The sequence below is a fragment of the Symphalangus syndactylus genome, chromosome 2, assembly GCF_028878055.3.
Source record: "Symphalangus syndactylus isolate Jambi chromosome 2, NHGRI_mSymSyn1-v2.1_pri, whole genome shotgun sequence".
NCBI classification, from domain to species: Eukaryota; Metazoa; Chordata; class Mammalia; order Primates; family Hylobatidae; genus Symphalangus; species Symphalangus syndactylus.
Window position 1 is genome coordinate 143,055,855 of NC_072424.2, and position 23,723 is coordinate 143,079,577.

At 40.0% G+C, this 23,723-nt stretch overlaps 1 protein-coding gene across 5 annotated transcripts in view; it reads right to left on the minus strand.

Annotated features, from left to right (window-relative positions):
- Positions 1-23,723, minus strand: part of PDE10A (phosphodiesterase 10A) — a 667,471-nt gene that overhangs the window by 250,573 nt on the left and 393,175 nt on the right. For 2 of the 5 annotated variants that reach the window (XM_055269371.2, XM_055269355.2), the window contains exon 1: positions 21,562-21,864. The exons of the other annotated variants lie outside the window; for them this stretch is intronic. In XM_055269371.2, the coding sequence (XP_055125346.1) occupies positions 21,562-21,577 (16 nt within the window). In that variant the 5' untranslated portion in view covers positions 21,578-21,864. Of the gene's footprint in view, positions 1-21,561; positions 21,865-23,723 lie in introns of those variants that run through there. 5 annotated transcript variants of the gene reach the window in all.

A 23,723-nucleotide genomic window follows, 5' to 3' on the forward strand; every position in this document is an offset into this window, starting at 1 on the left:
AAGAGAAACCCGGGAAACTCTCTAAACATGGGCCCTGCCGCTCCTTGCATCGGGTCACTTCTGTGCCATCTCCACAGGCCTCTGCTCGCCCTGGCTAGAGACAGGAACCAGGAGCACCCACTAGGTGAGCCACAACCTTGAGCTCAGTACAAGCAGGAAGTTCCTGCTTCATTCAATCCGGACTGACTTCAGGTAAATACAGGGGTCCCAATTGTGGGCCGAATCGCCCAGATGCTCAGGGCCGCCAGCCTCAGCCTAAGGGAAGCCCAGCATCTCTTTTAGTCCAACAGACAGCAGCTTTTCTTCTTCTTTGGATGGCTGCACTGTCAAGAGTTTTGTTTGAATTTTTTTTTTCTCCATGACAAATTAAGTCAAGATTTTGTAAGGGGAAACTTCTTACTCCTCCCCATGGTCCCTACCCTCCCTGCAAGAATCCAGAAGTATTGTTGACTGTTACAGATTCCCTTTTGTAAATGCTATAATGCAGTGAAACAACATGGTAGGGGCAAAGTCCAATTTAACCAAAAGAACAACAGTCTGTTTCAGATTTTTATTTAAAAAACTTGATTAGTTCCTCACTGTTCCAGAACAAAGATGAAAAACAGAGTATGGAAGCATCCACCATCTGGCCCCAAACAACCTTCATCTCCCGCTACTCTCCTCATTCCTACGGTCCTCAAGACTTCCCATAAAACCCACACCTATACCTCAACTCTTTCCTACTAAATGCATTTACCCTTTTTGGCCGCCAAACTCTTTTTCTGTTTTTTTCTTACATGGGATAATATAAAGTCAGTCTCTCCAATTTATTTCTACCCATTTCTGCCTTAGTGTCCCAACTGCCCAAAAGTCAATCACGCATGTATTGGGCCTCTGCTAAATAATGGTAAAATAAAACTACTGCTGCTTCCCTTAAGGGAAGACCAACCACAAACAGCTACAAATCAGTGGGATAAGAAGTATAATAACTACATGAGGTCTATAGGAAAAGGAAGAAAAGCAACAGACTAGGTGAGATACTAAGGTCAGAGAAGCTTCTCACAGACAAATGGACGCCCAAATTTAGCCTTGTAATCCACGAACAGACAAGATGGAAAGGGCATCCCAGACAGAAGGAACAGCACATACCCTCCCAAGAAGGCATGAAGGATCAACCTTTTAGGAAATTCAAAAATTATATATGATGAAAGGCATGTGGAAGAGGTGGAGGATAGCTGCTCAGAGTAAGCAAAGGCAGTTTAAGGATACTGTATGCCATGCTAAGGACTTCAGAATTTTATTTGTAGGTGGATGGAAACACGCAAGATTTAACCTTGAGAATGATATAAGCAGATGTGGATTTTAGAATGCTCTTAACTCCCATAGAAAGAAGTGATTGAAGCCAGGAATGCCCATTAGTCAGCCCCACTGCAGCAGTGCAGTTGAGAAACAGCAGCAGAATAAAACTGATAATTAAACAGCAGACTGACAAGACTAGATGACCAGTTACATGCACAATATTAGGGAGAATGATAGGGAAGATACAAGTCCTCCCTGACTCTTCACTGTCTCTCACACCTCACATCCATACCATTAAGCAGTCCTGTTGTTGCAAACTTCAGAATTCATCCAAAACCTAATCATGTTTCACCTTCCCAACAGTCAACACCATCAATTCAAGCCACTATCATCCTTCACCTGGCTACTCCAATAGCTTTCTAACTGGTTAACCTGCATGCATCTATAGTCTGGTCTCAATATAGCACCCTGTCAAAACATAAACTAGATCATGTTGCTGCTCTGCTAAAAACCCTCCAACATCCCCTCATCTCACACGGCGAAGGCCAAAGTCCTTACATGGCCTATCCCTCATGACCTCTCTGACCTTGCACAAACTAGGCATACATCCACATCCTGGCCTTTTCCCTGGCTTGTGCCTCTGCCTGTAATACTGTTCTTTCCTCAGGTGTCTACATCACATCTCCTACAAGCTACTGTTCAAAATGTCACCATCTCAAAGGAGAGCTACATGGTATTTAATATTGTTGTCTCCTAGCCCCCACTAGCCCAACTCCTGACCCTCCTCATTCTGTTCTACATCATTTTTCCTGTGGCACTCTAAACTTTCGAATATCCTACATAATTTACTTTTATTTGCTGTCCATTTCTTTTACTAGACTATATGAATCCACAAGGACAGGACTCTTCTGTTTTGTTCACTGATGTATCACAAGCACTTAGAACAGTGCCTGGTCAATAGTAGGTGCTCAATACATATTTAAATTAATGAATGTTTGAATAAATGAACCCAATACTTGGGGTCAGGAGACAGTCATGAGGAGGAATGGTTCGGGTATGTCTTCTGGAAATGAAACCTGAGCTGAGCCTTAATGAGAAGAAATTAAGCGAGCAAGTAAGTGGTCTGGAATTTTCAGAGATGACAGCATGAGAAGGTACTGATGCAAGAAGGGCATGGGACTACAAACAGTTTGATGTTGCCAGAGCTTAAATAAGAGGCAAAGAGGTAGAAATGAGGCTGGTTCTTGTCAATTAGTGAAAGGTCCTGATTATATTCCAACCCAAGTAAGTTTACTGTGAGTTTCTGAAACATCCATCAGCCTTTAGTGAGGACAATTAGTTTTAAGGAAAAAGTAATGTGCATATATAGGGTAATGTAGTTGAGAGATATTTTAAAAACATAACCAGCAGGACTTATTTAATGGACTGAATGTGGAGAGAGTAGTGAATGAGAATAAAGATAAGTACCAGCTTACCAGCTTTCAAACTCACATATACATGGTGTAATGAGAAAGAAGATGGTAAGTGTCCTACCCAATGAGAAAGAAGATGGTAGGTCTCCTACCCAATGAGAAAGAAGATGGTAAGTCTCCTACCCAATGAGAAAGAAGATGGTAAGTTCAATTTTTGACTTGTCAAATTATATAATTTTTAGCACATTAAGTTAGAAAAATTGGTGATAAAAATAAATATTAATTTCCTTTTTAGATCCATTATGGTGACACCATGGAGAAAATATGAGGTAAGAAAACCTGTCAACAGTTTCAATTCTAACTTTACCACTCATAAAAATATTCAGGTGTTAATTTAAATCTTTCCTTTCCAAAAGAATACTTTAGACCATTTAATACTAATTAGAACCTCACCATGCTTTGACAGAAGAACAGTGCTATGGACAGAATGTGTCCCCCCAAAATTCGTATGTTGAAGCCTTGATCCCCGGTGCAGTGGCATTTGGAGGCAGGGTCCTTGGGAGGTAATTAGGTCATGAGAGTACAGCCCTCACTGACAGGATTAGTGCCCTCACAAGAGCTGAGAGAGAGATTAGTGCCCTTATAAGGAATGAGAAACGGATGATTTGTCTCTCAAAACATTTCTCTTGTAAGAAGGCAGCCATCTGTCAACCAGGGAGAGGGCCCTCCCCAGGAACTGCATCAGCCAGCATCATGGTCTCTGACTTCCCAGCCCCCAGAACTGTGAGAAATAAATGTTTCAAAGTCACCCAGTGTGTGGTACTTGTTGGAGCAGCCCGAATTCACTAAGACAGATAAGCATAAGTATTTTGCTTAAAAGTATGATAAACAGAACAAAACAACTTCTCATCATGTGTTTCTGAGGCTCTTATAATTTGAGAATTTTGCTTTGATTATTCTGGTGGACAAAAGTGCTAAATCCTACTTGGACTGGGGATTAATATATTCTCTTTGGCACAAAGGATTTGAGTAGCCCTAAACTGATCTCATATTTAAAGCAGAGACTATGAATCAGTCAGTTGTTCTGAGAGGAACATTTGGACTAGAAGTCTAACAACAGGGTTCCTAGTTTTGATTATTTCATTTACTTGCCACCAAATGTGGTCTCCGTGATTTTCCTTATCTCTTTATCCGACTACATGCTTATCTGTATATTCAGTAACTATTTTTGAGCACCAACAACATGCTAGATACTAGAAATCTAGGCATGACAAGAACATGGTCCCTGCTTTTACTTAAGCAGGTAGACAATAAGAACAGCTGAAGATAAATAACATTAGCTACGCCTGACCCACTTATTTCCCAGGGATTTTATGAAGCTTAAACAAACTGAATTTTTTCAAAAATATACAGCTCCACACAGAAGTACAGTGCTAATATTTGAAGGCAGATATTCACCATAACAGCATATTTCTCTATGTAGGCTGTTTTGAGTAGTCACTATGGAGCTTCATGAGGTAAGTGGAAATACAGGGCCCAAAAATCAAAAGTCACAACCAATGGAAAAATAAAAACTGTACAGTGACAGCTTCTTCAGTATGCAGAAGCAAATCATTACAAGCATATGATTTCTATGTCGATTTAATAACAGGACTATATTTCAAATTAAGTACATTTTTCTAAGATACAGTTGTTCACATCAAATGATCTAATTGTCAAGTCTAAATAAAATAAATCTACCTGTGTTTAAATGAACAATGAAAACAACCAGTGAAATTTAAATTTAAGTGGAAGACTGTTAAGGAAAAAAAAACTGAATATAAAAATTTGACTCAACTCAAAGGAAAAAAAATAACTATATACCAAAAGGAATACCATGGATTCAAGGGTCATGAGAACAAACAAAAAAAAAACAGGTTTCACTCTTTGGGGATTTTTATTAGCTTGTCTTATTTTTTAATCAAGACAAGTATAGATGACTCTCTATTTATGAACTTTTATCTCTTGAAGTTCTTTATTTAGTTGTCCTTTTCAAATTGTTACACATTCAAAAATTAAAACAATATAAAATATATATATTGAGAAGTCTCATTCTCACCAGATTTCTCCCCAAGGAAACACACAAGTATGTTTTCCTGTGTGTCTTACCAGTATTTCTTCGTGCAGCAAATAACTCAAAATTTTTATAAATAGAAACAAAACACACCCATATTTGTCAACCACCAAGTACGGGCCTCCACAGCTGCTTGATCGATGCAAAGCTTTTCTGAGCCGGCTGCTTGTGACAGCATTAGTCTGAATCTGTTGAATGCCTACTATGTGCAGGGCAGTATACTAATCATTTTCCATTTACTAAATCATTTAATCTTCAAAATAATCCAGATAAATTATTCTTACTATCCTCATTTTACAGTAGAGGAAGGCGGATTAAGAAGTTAGGTCACTTGCCAAAGTTTACATAGCAAATGTGTACCTGAGCTATGTTTCAAAACAAATTAGTGTGCCTAAAAATCCTCTTTAATGTATATTCTCTACTACCTCTTCAGTCTTACTGCTTCTCCAAAGTTTGCAAGTAAAACAGTCAGATACTCTAGGAGGCCAAAAATCACTTCCCAAAAGATACCCACATCAAATCCCTGGAACCTGTAGAATATTGCCTTATGGCAAAAGATGAGATTATAGTTAAAGATCTTGAGAGGAGGAGTTTACCCTGTATTATCCAAGTGGGCCCTAAATGGTATCACTTCAAGGAATTCCACACAGCATTCCTTCTAGTCAAGGGACTTACTTCACAGCAAATGAGGTATGACAATGGACCCACGATCATGGAATTCACTGTTCAAACCATGTCCCCATATCCTGAAGCAGCTGGCTTGACAGAAATGAAAAGTGGTATTTGAAGTCTCAGCAGCAGGTAGGTGGGATACCTTGCAGGGCTGGGGCAATGTTCTGTGGGAGATTGTATGTGTCCTAAACTAGTGTCTAATGTATGATACCATTTCTCCCATAGCCAGGATTCATGGGTCCAGGAATCAAGGGTAGGGAGGAATAGGAATGGCACCCCTTAATATTACTCCTGGTGATTTACTACTAAAATGTTCACTTCCTGTTCCCACAACCTTATGCTCTGCTGGTCCTTAGCTTCGAAGGGAGAAATGTTTCTACCAGAAGACACAATGGCTGAATGAACTGGCAGTTGAGACTGCCACCCAGCCACTTGGGGCTCCTCAGGCCTCTAAATCAATAGGCAAAGTACTGGCTGGGGTGATTGATCCTGATTGCCAAGAGGAAATGGAGCCGCTACCATCGGGTAGTCTGGCTCCAGGCCCAAATCCTCTGTGTGATCTTTCAGGTCCAACAGAGGCAGTTACAAAGTTGTGCCTGTCATTAGCCCTTATGGAGAAAAGCTGACCCCACCACACAACATGCTTGGTGCACAGTCAGTGCACTGCAGTTTTCTGGAAGGAGGTGCAGTTGAAGACTCAGGCTTCCCTGACCCCTGGGCCAGCCATGCTCATACATGTATCTTCCTTCCTTGTCCAGGAACCTCCATTCAGCCGCCTTCTTACTGGAGGCCTGGAGGAGGTACTTTTCTTCCCTTTGATTTGGTACTTTCCCATACCTAGCCCCTCCCCCAGCCAACAGGCCCATAAAGAGGCAGGAGCCTTTTGTTTGAGACTTCCCAGCAGTGAAATGCACCCCTCATCTGAGCTGATCCACCTGACTCTCACCCAGTACCATTCTGCAGATGACAGCCAGCACCTCTGGGGAGCCAGCACCATTTTGTGTCTCTTGCTTATCCCAGCAAGTGAACAAAGGCTTAGTTATTCCTTTTGGTTTGGCCCCTTGTCCTAATCAACCACCTGGACACCTGGTTGCTTTTCGGCTACACAAAGGAGGTTAGGAAGAACGTGTCTGGAATGCAGAATACCCCTTAGGACATCTGCCATCATGCCCTGTGACTGAAGTCAATGGAAAACCAACAACCCCTTTCAGGCAGGACTGTTAATGACCCAGGCCCCCAGGAATGAGGGTCTGGGTCACCCTACAGGCAAATAACCCTGACCAACAGGCTGTGGTGCTCCCAGAGGGCAAAGGGAACATGGAGTGAGTAATGGAAGAAAGTAGCTATAAACACTATCTAGGACCAGTCAGTTTCAGAAATAAGGGCTGCAATGTTTATGAGTATTTCTTATTTTGTTATGAGTATGTGGGTATATAAATTTGTAAGCAATAATCTTTGCATTCTTCCTGCTCTTATCCCTTATCATCTAACATAAGATGCATGAATAACAGTGAACTTTACATCATGGTATTTAAGTTCCAGGATGTTAAGGAAAACAGTGAACACCAACCAGGAACTTTTGCATCCTCTTCTGGGGAAAGAGTTAACACATTTTTGGTTGTAAGTGAGATAGCTGCATTATGTCCTGTGGAAGTACGACTTTATGGGTGTCTTTATTTGGAGATTAGTCATAGTTTAAGAAGTATATGAGTGCCAAGTTTACAGGGGGTGATGGCCACTTTTATGTGGGAACTTGACTAGTCTAATATTCCCAGTAATTAATTCAAATATGAATCAAGGTGTTGCTGTGAAGGTATTTTGTAGATATGATTAGTAATCACAGCCCGTTGACTTTAAGGAGATTATCCTTGATAATCTGGGGGGGACCTACATGCAATCATACGTATCCTTAAAAGAGGGAGGCAGAGGAAGTTTTGAGGGAGAAGTGCACAGAGGAGAAGGGGGTGTGAAAATAGAGGCAGAGAAGAAAATGATGCTGCCACAAGCCAAGGAATGCCTGGAGCCACCAGAAGCTGGAATAGGCAGGAAAGGACTCTCCCTTTGAGCCTCTGGAGGGTGTGCAGCCCTGCCAATACCCTGATTCCAGACTTCTCTTCTCCAGAATGATGAGAGAATGCACTTCTGTTGTTTTAAGCCACAACGTTTGTGGCATTTGTCAGAGCAGCCACAGGAAACTAATATAGGTGCTTAACAATAAAACACAGTAAGAAAAGAAACTTTACCTGAGGAATGCGAGCCTGCTATAAATTATCAGACCCATGGAGGCATGAGAGTGAGGCAGCAGTCGCATCCCACCTCCCCCCTTGAGCTAAGTAATCAGCTCTTGAAGCTGCTTGCTATGTGAACTCTAGACCAGCTGCCGCCACAAGCAGCTATTAACTAACCAAGCAAGGCCACTCACTGGACACCATACCCCACACCCCACAGTTCACCAATGTACAGTCAATCACTGATCAATCTCATTTGTCTAACCAACGGGAATTCCTGACAAACAGCTGTATCAGCCCACTCCCTGTCCCTCTTCCTGCTTTGGAAAACCTGCTTCTGTCAAAGGCCTAACGGAGTTCATATCCAAGGTGACCTGGGTCTGAGTCTTCCAGGTTGCTGTCCTCTCACCTTGGCTCAAGTAATCTTTTTAAAATTGTATTTTGTGCCTCAACTTCCTTCTTCAGGTCAACAATATAATGAGAATCAAATAATATTATAGAGAAAGAATGAGATGGTACATGTTTCCATTAAGTTACTGCACAAGTAAAACTAGTTTTAAAAATTGAATTCTTATTCAGACACCAACTATTCAGACCCTCCCACTATGCCACAAAATATGAAACCCGTGACTCTTCAATATTTCCTTTCCCATTTTGCCATTTTCTCAGAGATCTGACCAGGTGGGGCAAATAGTCATGTCCCAGAAGAGAACTGATACTATATATTAAAAGGCCTAAATGAAGCAAATCTCTAATTAAAAATGTTAATAATATCCATAAGGGCCGAATGATAGTTTAAACCCCTGAAGCTATATAGAAATAATATTCTAAATCATACTACCATATTGTAGTTTACTAAGAAAACCACAAGTAAGGTCTAGAAGCCACCAAAATCCATGATTCTTAATACTTTAAGTGACTTTTCATAAGAATGTTAGTTGGCTTCAGAGGTTGAGATACCAACTCGCTTCCTTGATTTGAAATTTGACAGGAAACCAACATCTAGAACTTGGTAATGTTACCTACAGCAGTCTCTCTTAGATAGCTCTTTTATATTTGCCTTGAAAAAAAAAATGCTGAGCTAATGACAAAAGACAATCTTGGGGGACTTTGTCTGAAAATCTGAGGGTGGAGAATCAGCATATAAGCAAAACTTCAGGTGACAGCACCTTTGGAATCAGCACCTCGCAAACTGTGGGGCATCCATTCATGCTCTGGAGGATGTCGCCAGCCATCACAGAGGGTGACCAACTCTAAAGGATGACAGCAGGGGAAGTGGAAAAGGAGAGAGTAGAACGGCGCATGGAATGTGAGTTTCTGGAGGGCAGAGATTTTGTCCTGTTTGTTCTCATCATATCACCTGCATGTGGAACAAAGAAGACAGTAAATATCCGTGGAACAGGTCAATGCATAGAAAATGTGGGTGGAGGAATGAAAAAGAAGTAAAGACGGGAAGAACATAAACTTTCTGAAAGTATATACAGGGAGAAAGCAATTAGAACGATACAAGGAGAAAGTTACGTACCAAAACCCAGCTCTTGAATTGAAATTTAATACGTGTCTCACGCACAGCAGCAATTTATGGAAAACAAAATGAGTAATTTCCTTAGGTTCTCGGGTCCTAGATGGGGGTAAGTTATTTTTTGCTGTAAAATTTTAGCACATATTCCCTGAACAGACAAAGGAATTTCTCATTTAATTCATTGTTTCATCTTATTAGCACTAGAAGTACTGATAGAAAATTTCATCACTGCATGTTTCATTAAGTTAAAAGCAGAAGAAACCTAGCGATCAGCAAATTCCAGACCCACCCAATATTTGGGGGATTTCTCTAAATGTCAGATATGAATTTTTTTTTCCTATTTACCTGATTGATAGGATAGAAGAACTAAGGTATAAGGACTTTGGGAAGTTACTGTTAGAAAAAAAAATGCAACACATAATTTTCATATGTCTTCCAGGAAAGAACAACCATTATTTTTGGCCTTTTAAAATTCAAGCTGCAAACCACAGAGGTTAAATGAGGTTAAACACCTCATAAAGGTCCGTGCACACAGAAACATTCAGAAAACATTGCTGACAGATGACTGTCATTAGTATGGAGGGCTCAGAGATCTAGCAACCAAAACCAAGATTCATTACGATGCTCGCTTTAAATTTTGTTTTTGTTACCACTCCAATAAAACTAGATGACTCTATTCTATTTTAACTAGTATTAGCCTTTATAATTCCTTTATCATCAATAAGAAATGTATCTTTTGTTCTTAAGGTAATTTATAATGCTGGTAAATACCACTCTAAAAAATGGTATGTATAACTGTATGTCTATACCTTTCAAACTAAGTTATTCTTAAAACTGACACTAGGTGAAAATACTCTCCTTCCCCATCTTAATATTAGAAAAAAAAATTACCTTGGGGGTGGTAGTAAACTGTCAGAGAGTGAGGGAAATAAAGTGAGATTTTTTTTTCTTTTTCTTTTTTTTTTTTTTTTTGAGACGGAGTTTTGCTCTTTTTGCCCAGGCTGGAGTGCAATGGCATGATCTCGGCTCACTGCAACCTCCACCTCCTGGGTTCAAGCAATTCTCCTGCCTCAGCCTCCAGAGTAGCTGGGATTACAGTCATGTGCCACCATGCCCAGCTAATTTTTATATTTTTAGTGGAGATGGGGTTTCACCATGTTGGTCAGGCTGGTCTCGAACTCCCCACCTCAGGTGATCTGCCTGCCTTAGGCTCCCAAAGTGCTGGGATTACAGGTGTGAACCACCACTCCCAGCCTAAAGTGAGCTTTATGATTTTACTTTGTCCCCTGCTATCAAATCAGTACTTTCAGATATATTCCATAAAAAGGGGGAAAACCTATATTATTCTGCCATTTTAAGAAAATATGATGTTGTAGTTCATGAAATCCACATCTGAAATACTAGTACAGCGAAGAAAACATGGGCTCTGGGAGAAGACAGATGTGAGCTTGAATCTCTAAGCCGCCACTTATTAATGTAACCTCTCTCTGGACAATTTCCCTACCTACACTATGCAGTTTTTGTGAATGTTAAATAAGGCAATTAATGTTAAGACTCTGGCATAGCCCTAATACACAGGAAGTACTCAACATGTATTTAAAATAAATATTCATAAAAGATACTTAAAGAGTATCTTTCTTTTCCAAATATTCTACCACCCAATGAAAGCATTAAGAAACTAGTTCTTTTCAAATCAGCCATGGCCACAAAACTAACATATTTAACACAGATTAATGTATTGCCAACATATACAAGCTCACTTGTACATGTCTGTACAAACTGCTGAAGTCCAAAAAATAAAATTTCATCAACTGCAAACATACAGAGTGTACAAAATATTATAGGCCTTTAGATAGCTTCCAATTCTGTTTACAAGCAAGGTACAGGGGAAAAGTTAATTGGGTAAAACAACTTGAAATGACAATGAGTATCAGCTGTATAAGGTCTCATGCAGCCTGCTGTGTTCACCACGGCACTCAGCATGGATGGCCTCCACATGCTTGTGGAATAGAGAATATGAAATTTCCCCAATTTTAGTTGTTCTCTTAAAGGTTTATTACTTTATATTTAAAATGCATTGGTTAAAACTTAAAATAATGTTTCATTTCTTTATTATTTCATTTAGCTTTAAGTAAAATAAAGACAATCAAAAGTGAAAATGAACACTAGAACCTTTTTTTAAACTTTGAAAGTCAAGTTAATATTTTCTCAGGCTGGTTTGGGAGTACATGGGTATTCATTGATTCACATATTTTAAATTAATTACATGTATCTTCAGACACATAACAGTCCCTGGCATAGAGATTATTTTTGAATGGATAGAAAGAAGGAAGGAAAGGAGGCCTTCCTGGAGGAAGGGAAGAAAGGCAAATGGCTGTATGGCAAAAATTATAAATTTGAAAAAAGTGTCACAGACCGAAATTGTCTATATTCCAGGCTAAATAACTTATCTGCATATGGTATGAACTGCAGGTTAAGTAACAAGTTAGAAAGCAAGGGAACAGATTTTAAACAAGTCTAACCAACCAGCCACTAAAAAAAAAAAACATATACATTTAAAACTCTACCTTTAAACATAAATTTCATTTAAAGAAAATGTAAATCATTAAGAAAAATACTTCAAAAGGCAAACTGTTAAGTTTAAATATGCATACTATATTATTTCAGTTTTTATCACAAATTGAGATAAAAAGTACAAAGCACAGCAGACACTTCTGAATGTCACTTGAAAAATTTGGATTTTCAGTTGTACACATCTGAGGTTGAGGAAAGTTATTGGCAAAAACATTTCAGGAGTGTTTATGAAGACCAGAAAAGGTTCTGAGATAGAATCTAGAGGGCAGGTTAAGCTGATTTACAAGAAAGTAGTCATAAATAAGAGCCAATACTCATTGGGTATTCACATGTGTTTTTCACAAAAATTCTATAAGAATTAGTATTATTCCCTCCATTTTAGAGGACGAAACTGACGCAGAGGAAGGTTAAATAGCTAGCGACACAGCTAGTCTGTGGCAAAGCTCAATTAAAACCCAGGTGTCTGCTTCCAGAGTCCACTTGCAGTCACAAGAGTAGAAATACATACTGAATCAAGTTGAACCATAATGCAAATTCATAGCAAACATAAAGAGTACGTGCTTTTCAGTTTGACCCAACAAACACCTTTTGGGTGCTTATTATGTGCCAGGTGCAAAACTGTAGCCTCCTTTGTACTTCACGTAATTCTAAATTTACAATCTGTTTTGAGTAGACACTAAAAAATGACTTAAGTTGGCCGGGCGCAGTGGCTCACGCCTGTAATCTCAGCAGTTTGCAAGGCGGAGGCGGGTGGATCAGGAGATCAGCAGATCAAGACCATCCTGGCTAACACCGCGAAACCCCGTCTCTACTAAAAATACAAAAAATTAGCCGAGCATGGTGGCAGGCACCTGTAGTCCCAGCTACTCAGGAGGCTGAGGCAGGAGAATGGCGTGAACCCGGGAGGCAGAGCTTGCCGTTAGCTGAGATCATGCCACTGCAGTCCAGCCTGGGCGACAGAGAGAGACTCCATCTCAAAAACAGAAAAAAAAAGTTAGACATTTAAGTAAGTACAACAACCATGATGACATCATAGATATGTACGTAATTTCCCCTCAGCTAACGAAGTATTTAAATCAAAATAAATTAGAAAATGAGACGGAGTTGCTTTGCCCAGATACTTTCTCATTGTATTGTATTAGTCATTTGGATCATAAGAACAGCAAAGCAAGAGAAGAGGTATTTTTATTGGGAAAAAAAGGGGGCGCATAGGATGGCATGAAAGACAGGAAATCAAAAGATCACGTATAATTCATTGTAAATTTGGTAACATGGAAAAAAGTGAATTGTGTTGCAGCCATATCTATAAGTCGTAATGGCCAGCACAAAGGGGGCTTTTTCTTTCACAGCAAAAAAAAGTAGCCAAATGGATTTTAAGCATTTTCTCTGACAAGTATTTTCATTGTGCTTCTGTTATTCTTTGAAAACAGAAACTGGAATGAGGTTTAAGTTTTGCACTTGGAATGAAATTAGCATGACTGTATAGTTGGTGTCAATAAATAAAGTATTTGTTGACTGTTGGCTTTGCTGTACTCTGCTCTACTATTGTAAAATCTGTCAGTCCCGGCTGCCATCTCCCCTTCAAAACCCAAGTCTCCCAATTAAAAGAACCACAGCTGTATGGAATGGGTCACCAGAGATTTGAACCTCCACAAGCATTACTCACTGGTCCTGCCCTGCTCTGCAGTCTTCGTCAAAAGGCAATGTCAAGTTCACCTCCTACTTGGGACACCCAAAATGAAGAGCTTAAATAACTCTTCAAAACGTGTGTTTTTTTTTTGCTTTTTTGTTTTTTTAAGTTAAATTATCTGTTGAATGTATTTTAGCCCAATATAAATTAAGGATATAATCTACCTGGCATTGCCTTGAATGGGGTTCTATGCTGTTTACAAGAAGAAAGAAACTTAAAACTCCATAAAGCTGACCTATTCATTCATCAATGCTTTTTATTTAAAGGGCTGTATTATATGTCCATCCCAGAAAACCAAATATCCATTTTAAAACACAAATAGACAAAAATGCTATAGTAGCATACAAAAAACACTCCCTGCAGCATTGGTTTTAATTAAAATCCTTACATATATATGATAAACTTAAAAGTTTAAAATGTGCTAAGCTGGAGGCATCACACTCTCTGACTTCAAACTATACTACAAAGCTATAGTAACCAAAACAGCATGGTACTGATACCAAAACAGATATATATAGACCAATGGAACAGAACAGAGGCCTCAGAAATAACATCACACGTCTACAACCATCTGATCTTTGACAAACCTGACAAAAACAAGCAATGGGGAAAGGATTCCTTATTTAATAAATGGTGTTGGGAAAACTGGCTAGCCACATGCAGAAAACTAAGACTTTCCTTACACTTTATACAAAAATTAACTCAAGATGGATTAAAGGCTTAAAAGTAAGACCTAAAACCATACAAACCCTAGAAGAAAACCTAGGCAATATCATTCAGGACATAGGCATGAGCTAAGACTTCATGATTAAAACACCAAAAGCAAAGGCAACAAAAGCCAAATTGACAAATAGGATCTAATTAAACTGAAGAGCTTCTGCTCAGCAAAAGAAACTATCATCGGAGTTAAGAGGCAACCTACAGAATGGGAGAAAATTTTTGCAATCTGTCCATCTGACAAAGGGCTAATATCCAGAATCTACAAGGAATTTAAACAAATTTACACGAAAAAAACAACACCATCAAAAAGTAGGCAAAGGATATGAACAGACAATTCTCAAAAGAAGACATTTATGTGGCCAACAAACATATGAAAAAAAAGCCCATCATCACTCGTCATTAGAGAAATGCAAATCAAAACCACAATGAGATACCATCTCATGCCAGTTAAAATGGCCATCATTAAAAAGTCAGGAAACAACAGATGCTGAAGAGGATGTGGAGAAACAGGAACACTTTTACACTGTTGGTGGGAGTGTAAATTAATTCAACCGTTGTGGAAGACAGTGTAGTGATTCCTCAAGGACCTAGAACCAGAAATACCATTTGACCCAGCAATCTCATTACTGAGAATATACCCCAAGGATATAAGTCATTCTACTATAAAGACACATGCACACATATGTTTATTGCAGCACTGCTCACAATAGCAAAGAATTGGAAGCAAACCAAATGTCCATCGATGATAGACTGGATAAAGAAAATATGGCACATACACACCATGGAATACTATGCAGCCATAAAAAAGGGTGAGTTCATGTCCTTTGCAGGGATATGGATGAAGCTGGAAACCATCATTCTCAGCAAACTAACACAGGAACAGAAAACCAAACACTGCATGTTCTCACTCATAGGTGGGAACTGAACAATGAGAATGCATGGACACAGGGAGGGGAACATCACACACTGGGGCCTGCCAGGGGGTGGGGGTTAAGGGAGATAGCATTAGGAGAAATACCTAATGTAGATGACCGGTTGATGGGTGCTGCAAACCACCATGGTACATGTAAACCTATGTAACAAACCTGCACGTTCTGCACATGTATCCCAGAACTTAAAAGAATAATGGGGAAAAAAAAGTTCAAAATGTCCTGGCTAACAAAGTTGATGGCATGAGTCAGTATTCTGATATAATCAAAAGCAGCACAAATACGGGGTACTACAATAAACCTAAAAAAGGAGCCATCAGTGAAAATTGCGTATACTGACTACTCCATCAGCAAAATCTACACCTAATACTGAGACATTACGTTAGTTACATTTCAATTTATTTAAAGCCTTTCTAGTAAACCTTTATGTTTTATAATAAAAACATTTTGTTATAACTTGCTGAGATATTTGTAAATGATGATGTTCTAAACTATCCATCTTGTAATGACACTTACTAATATTATGAAGTATGTAGGTCATTCTGAGTATGTTAAGGATGCCAAATCCAGTCAAAATTCCAAAGACTGAAAACTATGCTCAGATTCCTTGTTCAGGCATAGTACACAATTATTGTAAGTGAGCTAAATAACCAATTTTTAATATTAACATTCTTAATCATACTAACCTATAATGTATAAGCTTTCTAATAATTACTTTCTATGCCAATTACTTTGTATAATATTGTTTTACAAAAATTAGGAAGAACCCTATGGTACTGGATTTGAATTGGAGATAGCATCATAACTCATCATTTAAATATACATTTCCTAGCTGTAGCCACCGTAAGAGCCTAGAAGGGATAACATCCAAGTTGCAATGAGCACATCTAGTGCTCAGGTCTTGGCTACTAAATACCATTCCCCACTGAACAGAACCAGAGTTCCTTGGAGAAGTGGCTGATTCCAGGTGTGAAATAGGAACATACAAAGTAAATAAGGGAAATGTTGTGCCAGGAGATCAAGTGTTTCCGAGGCTAATGAAGACATATGAAATACAGTACGAAAGGGTTTGAAAGAACGCATACTGGCCAAATCTGGGTAGTCTGAAGATCTGAAATAATAAATACAGCAACAGATTATAACACATTAAGTATAAAAAAGAATAGAAATGGTAACGTATTATAATACTGAATAGAGAAGGAATCCATGAGTCCTTAATGATACCCAAAGTGAAGCAGAACAAAAAAGTGGGAGCAGAGTGAGGGAAGCTCTTTTCTCTCAGAAGAATTCAAGCTGTAAATATAGATGGGATAGTAGAATTCATTCAAAAATCATCATTTCGTAAGCCCCAAAGCAATAATTCAGGCAAAGATCATCAATGAATAGTAAAACCACTCAATGATATGGTGTTGAGAAATATTATATTCATGAGATCTCAAAGTATCATTCCATGGATTACTCATCACAAAGGAGAAACGACACCTTTATGGTGGAAACATCTGGCAGACTCCATCTGAACCTAGTGAGCAAATTTAGCATCACCAAAAATAGAAAGGACATGCAACGCAATGGTAATTTGTGCCAAGCCAAAGAACCATATACTCACGTGCATAATGTTAAAAAGTACACTTAAAAGGATGGCAGGAGGTAAGTCTGGTGTGGCAAACAAGATCAGATCATGAATTATGATTATCCGCAATCTACAGGTGGAGAAACTGAAGTTCAGAGAAGTAACTTTGTCAAAGTCATGTATCTAGTGATTGGCAAAGCTGGAATTTGAACAAAGTGAGTCGATTCTGAAACCCAGATTCTTTGGACTGCAGGAGCCTGGCAATCCCAGCCATCACTGGGTTTAAGGCCCAGGTCCAGCCATGTGGAAATGGTTCCCTTAAGCCCTAGCCGGCTGCAGGGGCCAGCCCTGCAGCTCACCTGCCCTAGCCTCAGTCCGTCCTTTGCTAGCCTACTTGTCTCTGGATTAGTCCTCTCATGGGAGTCAAACTAACCTGCCTCCCCACCAAAGCTGGGCAACATCACTGTTACAGAAAAGATGGCTCGAAGCCTTTGGCTATATTATAGAGTTAAGAAAACTGGCTCAATTATCACACAGATGGACATCTGCAAAGTTAATAAAGACAGGCCTGTAGAACAATCAAAATTAAATTATTATCTTTCATTGTTCTAGTCCATTCAAATGAATGAAATTGAACATGTGACATACCCATGAAATGCTTGCCCATGTTCCATTATCAGGGCCTCAAATGAAAATCAGTCCTTATTTTAATCAACTTACACCCAGACTTCTGTAATAATATAGCCAAAAACCTACTCCGTATCTCCAACTAATACGTCTGTCTTGGTCCCTTCAGGCTGTAACAAAACACCTTAGACTGGATAATCTAGGAACAACAGAAACTTCTTTTTCACAGTTCTGAAGGCTGGAAGTCCAAGATCAAAGCACCAGTAGACTCAGCGTCTGGTGAAGGCCCCGTCTTCATAGATGAGTCCTTCTATGTGTCTGCACATGGCTGAAGGGGAAAGCAGCTCTTTGGGGCCTCTTATCAGAGCATTAATTAATCCCATTCTCAGGGGTGCAGCCCTCATGACCCAACCATCTCCCAAAGGCCCCACATTCTAATACCATCTACCTTGGTGATTATGTTCAACATATGAATTTGGGGGCTGGGGAGGACAAATATTCAGACCATAGAAACGGCCAAAACCAAACACCTAATACGGTATTGAGAAATATTATATTCACGAGATCTCAAAGTATCATTCCATGGATTACTCATCACAAAGAAGAAACGATACCTTTATGGTGGAGACATCTGGCAGACTCCAGATTTTCTTCCTAAACCTGATCCTCCATTGTTCCATCAAGGCTGAAACCCTGAAGCCATCATTGGCATCTTTCTCTCCCACCATATAGCTAATCCATCAGGAAATACTGTTGGCTGTACCCTGAAAAAGTATCCGCAATCCTTTCATTTCTCATCCAGTCTACTGGGACCACCATGGCCCCAGCCACCACCAGCCCTTGCCCGGTTTGGCCACTGGCCTCCTCAATCGTCTCCCTGTGTCTGCCCTTTTTCTCCTCCAGTCAGTTCTCAATACAGTAGCCACAGTGATCTTAGGAAGTCAGATCAGGTCACTTCTCTGCTTAAAACTCTTCAATGAACCAGATGATGCAGTGGTTTATACCTGTAATCCCAGCACCTCTGGTGGCTGAAGTGAGAGGATCACCTGAGTCCAGCAGTTCCAGACCATGCTGTGCAACCTAGCAAGACCCCTTCTCTACAAAAAATTTAAAAAATTAGTTGGGTGTGGTGGCACACACCTGTAGTCCCAGCTACTTGACAGGCTGAGGTGGGAGGACTGCTTGAGCCCAGTAGGTCGAGACTGCCGGGAGCCATGATTGCACCACTGCACTCAGCCTGGGCAACAGAGTGAGACCGTGTCACCAAAAAAAAAAAAAAAAAAAGGTAAGTGAATAAACAAACTCTTCAGTTTCTTCCTGTCTTACTCAGAGAGCAGAAAAAATCCTTCATGGGATCCTGAATATCCTAGGAGAACTTTGCTCTCCTTCTCTACTGACATGGCCGCCTTGCAGTGCCTCCAAATATGCCAGCCATATTCTGAGACTAAATTTTTGCAATTGCTCTTTCTTCCTTCTGCTTGAAACTTGTTACCAGCTGTCTGACTGCTCTAAATTTTTGCTCAAATTTTCCCTACTTGGTGCAGGCTTCCCTGCCCATGTTAATTAAAATGGTAACTGCCCTTCACTCCTTTTTCTTCTTAGCACTTATCAACAATCTGACACACCACATATTTTCCTAACTTATTTCTGTCTTACCCCTCCTCTGTTTTAATGCAGGTATCCTGGAGGAAAGTGATTTTATTTTAATCTATTCATTCACTGCTGTATTCCCAATTCCTGAAAAAGTTCTTGGCACATAGTAGACACCTGATATCTGTTACATAAATAAATACATGATAAACCCACACACACAGACCATGGATTAAGAAAATTCTCCCGTGGATTAAGTTTTTTAATAGTCACTTTCTTCTAATATAGAGTACTAAAAGCCAAATCAGGTTTTAATGGAGAACTAGTCACAAAATTATCTCAATTCTCAAATCGTATGTAGAAAAGTAAGCCAATGAGTCTTTGGCTGTATATGCACCCAAGCATTTTCCTATGTAAAACTCTGGTTTTGGCCACAAAAATGTTTTCTCCCTTTAGGCTATCCGGGTTGATGGTTGAAGTGACAGATGTATGATATTAATGTGACCAATAAATAGAAGGAAATACTCCCTCAAATATGTCCAAACGTAGCACGTAAATAAAGACTTACATGCATTTTATGGGCCAGAAAAAAACAAACCCACTTTAGAAACAGAATGACTACTTTACATGTCCCAGTTAATTCTTTTCCAGATAGCTTAATAGCTGTGGACAAGATCTCAGCAACATCAAACTGCAGCAGACAGGAGAAAAGCCGGATGATACCAGGTTTACTCACAGTTTTTGTTGTGTCCTTCATAGGCCCTTAAGTCCCACTTACATATAATGGATTGTAAATGGAAGGTAACACAAAAAAGACTATGAGGCTGGTAAAATGGAAAAGAAATGGCAACCTGAGGTCAGCTGTGTGTGACCCACGTGTAAGACTGAAGTAGAACTTGTCTCCTTGTGAACGAAACACTTAACGGCAACAAGAGCTCCACTAGCACAGGTCACGCTTTGGTCTCTGCTCACCTGAGGCACTCAATGCCACCAGTCAAGCCAACAAACCACTCACAACTCTAATTTTAAGAGAGTCTTTTTCCACTTACTTTTTGGTTGAGGGAAAAAAACCCAAACCTGTCAGTTTGCCGATTAGGTTTTACAATACCAACATACATTTTAGCAGTTATTTAAGTATATCTGAGAATGGTGGAACTTATTGTTACAAAAGTTTGGAAGTATACTTTACTAATAGTATTTAATTTCTTTTCTTCTTATTAACAGATCTCAGAGAGAGACAGAGAGCACCAACAATATCAAAGAGATCTTAAAAACAGAACGTTTAAGAGTCACATGCAACACATAAGCAATTTATTGTCAAGATTTCTTTCAAAAAGAGAAGAAAGGAAAGGCATTTTTTGCAAAACTGTCTTTAAAATTTTCCAAACTTAAAACACTTGTACAGAAGTTGTTCCATATCATGAAAATGGGAGTTCATACCTTCCTTTATAATCAGGGTACAAATGGTGTGGCCCCTACTGTGTGACCTTGGGCAATGGACTTATCCTAAGGCTCAGATCTGTAAAATGGTGATAATAATAGTATCAATCTTATAAGGATTATCATGAAGACTAATAAATATAATGCACATCAAATTCTTAATATGCCATCTGGAACATGGCAATTGATAAATGGTTCCTTGGGTTCTTCTATTAAGCTCATACAATAGGTAGAATCCCAAACTAATTTTCAGAGAAAAAGATCCATTACTCTTATAAATTTTCAAATAAATTAGGAAAATTTTAAACTAATAGCCTGGCACTGGGACCTAGAGGGACTGCTCTTGCCAGCCGCTGGGAGGCTGGCTATGGACCTGCCTTCTGTAAGATGATGGGACAGGGTCAGGACTTCCAGCTCCCCATACATGTCCAGTTCTCTCTATGGAATGCTCTCTTTTCTCTTTTCTACCCTACGCAGACTGCCTCTCCAGTCCTTCAGAAGAGGTGAGAAGCTGTCCTACTATTAGTACTTCCAGATCAGCCTTAACTGTAAGCTAGACATTCTCATATATTCTAATCTATCTCCCAATGGTAATTTCAGAATTGCCATAAGACAGTTGTGAAGGAATTTTAAAGGAAATAATCCTAATGAATTCTATGCCAACTCCTCTACTACGACTGCCAGCATTTCTGGCAAATAGTAAATGCTTTGCTGAAAACAAAAGCATACTAAAACAAGCAAACACAAAGAAGCAGACACAAAACGTAAGCCTTCACCTTTATAAGGCAAACAAATCTTTATGCACAGTCCTTGCTCAATTCAACTCACTCCCTCGCAATAGGTATGACTCTTTCTCTGTTGCACAAAGGCAGAGTGCCCGTATGGTTTTCTCTTCTTCAGTACTGCCCTTTCCAGCTTCCTTCTGATACATTTCAGTGTTAGTTTTCATTTTCTCACCAGTCTCTCTTCTGACTTCTTGGAGTAATGAAAAGTCAGAGGAACCCCTATACTCACTGTTGCCATCACTTAACCCAGGACAATTAGGAAAATATAAAGTATGCCTCAATTACATTTTAGTATCATAAAACTTCTTAGCCTCAGCGTCTTTAAACAGGCTTAACGGAATACCTCATAACAGTAAGAATTTAATAAATATTTTTGTTATTATCATATGAGCAAGCAAGCACCCTCCTCACCATATAATGTTGCCATACCAGTTAACCGTCAACTGCTGGGTCACAGGCAGGAGCGGGAGTGCGTCTCTGACCAACAGTACAGAGCTGGTGAGCCGGCCTCCACGGCCTCCTCCACAGCCCTCCTCCCCGGTTTGGCATCAGTTACGCAGACTCGCCTAGGAATGCAGTCTTGCACACATCCTTAGATTACTTTCTTTCTACCCGGAGGCAAAGGTGACACACTGATGGGGTCTCCCATTGCCCAACTCTCAGGCCTAGGATTGGCCAACTGCCCTCCCAACAGATTCCAACTGCTCAAGGCTGAGTGCAAGCTGTTCCCTCCGGCGCCACTGACATCACAGTCCGACCCGGGAATCCTCGCCACACCGCACCTCACACACCCCTCCCCAGCCAAAGGCTTTCATCTCTGTCAAATCAACACTTGCCACCCCAAATGAGAATCTGACACGTTATAATCACCTTCACTCCTCCTCTGAGGATCCCACGAACCACAGAAGACGCACTCGTTTTTCAGGGCTGCATGCTGGGGACACACTGCCAAAACAGCCTGCAGCCCTTCCAAGACGCTTACCACCCGAGAGAGGGAGAGTGGCCGGCCAGGGCAGGGCTCTGAAGGACGATTGTCCAGGAAAATGGAGTGAATGAGTTCTCTGTAAACTCAGGTTTGAAGCTCAGAGTCCAACTGAACCCAATGAGAAAGTGGGTTGTCTTTTGAGGACGCGTGCTTCTTTCTGTTCAAGAAACCAAATTGTATGTGTGTGGCTGCGCACACATATACACATACACATGTAAATGTTCTGACGTGTCCTTTTGTGTACAGGGTAGCATGTATTTCTTCCAGGTTCACTGCTGCACAGCCAAGCCTCTTCCTCTCTCCCTTTAACCCCAGCAGCATCTAGTCACCTTTCCGGCATTAACTTCCTCACTTCATGTTTCTCTGCGTCTCAATGATGTTCCCCACCGGCAGATTTACATCTGCTGCTTTCCTCATCAGCATTTCCCTCCCACAGTATGTGCTGTATAATGGCCTTGAGACTGCTTTATCAAGGACACAGAGTAATTGCCCTCAGCAGGACCTGAAGGACCTGCTAAACTCCTTTTAACTACTCTGGCATGATTGTATCAAGTCAAGTCAGACAGTGGTATTTTCAGAAACTGCTTCTGCTCTCTTCCCTCCATTCCTGACTCACAAATAAGCACCGAATTCTTTAAACACATCTGATGTTGGAAGCAAGATTAGCTAAGTCCAGTGGTCAAAGGTTTAAATATGTTATATGGTTTGGCTAGGTCCCCACCCAAGTCTCAACTTGAATTATATCTCCCAGAATTCCCAAGTGTTGTGGGTGGGACCCAGGGGGGTGGTAATTGAATCACGGGAGCTGGTCTTTCCTGTGCTACTCTCGTGATAAGAGAATAAGTCTCATGAAATCTGATGGGTTATCAGGGGTTCCGCTTTTGCTTCTTCCTCATTTTTCTTTTTGCTGCCACCATGTAAGAAGTGTCTTTCACCTCCTGCCATGATTCTGAGGCCTCCCCAGCCACGTGGAACTGAATTAAACCTCTTTTTCTTCCCAGTCTCTGGTATGCCTTTATCAGCAGTGTGAAAATGGACTAATATAATATGATTGAAGTATTTTTTTCTCTAGCTAGCCAAATATAATAATTACATTTTTAACAGTTTTATGTTACACATAATTTGCTAACATTTATTCAGTGCCTGCTGTGTACTATGCAGTGTTTTATGTGACTTAGCGGCATTGTAATATGAAATATACCAGCCCTGTGAGGTAGAGAAATGAAAGAATTGGTAGACTCCCATACTTTTAAGATCTAATTGCCCTGTCCTTTAAATTCCTTTCACAAGAGTAATTATTTTCAAGATTTCCTAGTCTTTAGATGCCACAGCCCCCTAAAGTTTTCGTGTTAAGAACTTGCTAACAGGTAACTACTTAGTGTTTCTCAAAATTTACATGGATTAATCAGGGAGGTTCTCTTCTGCTTTCTGAAGTTTTCATTTATTTGCTCTTAGGTACATTAAAGAATCATTAGGGTCCCTCATGCCTATCTAATTAATTAATTATAGTTTATAATTATACAGCCTCCTCTCAAAGTCCCTAAAGAGTCCCATAACGGAAGAGCCTCATCTACCACCGCAACATCTC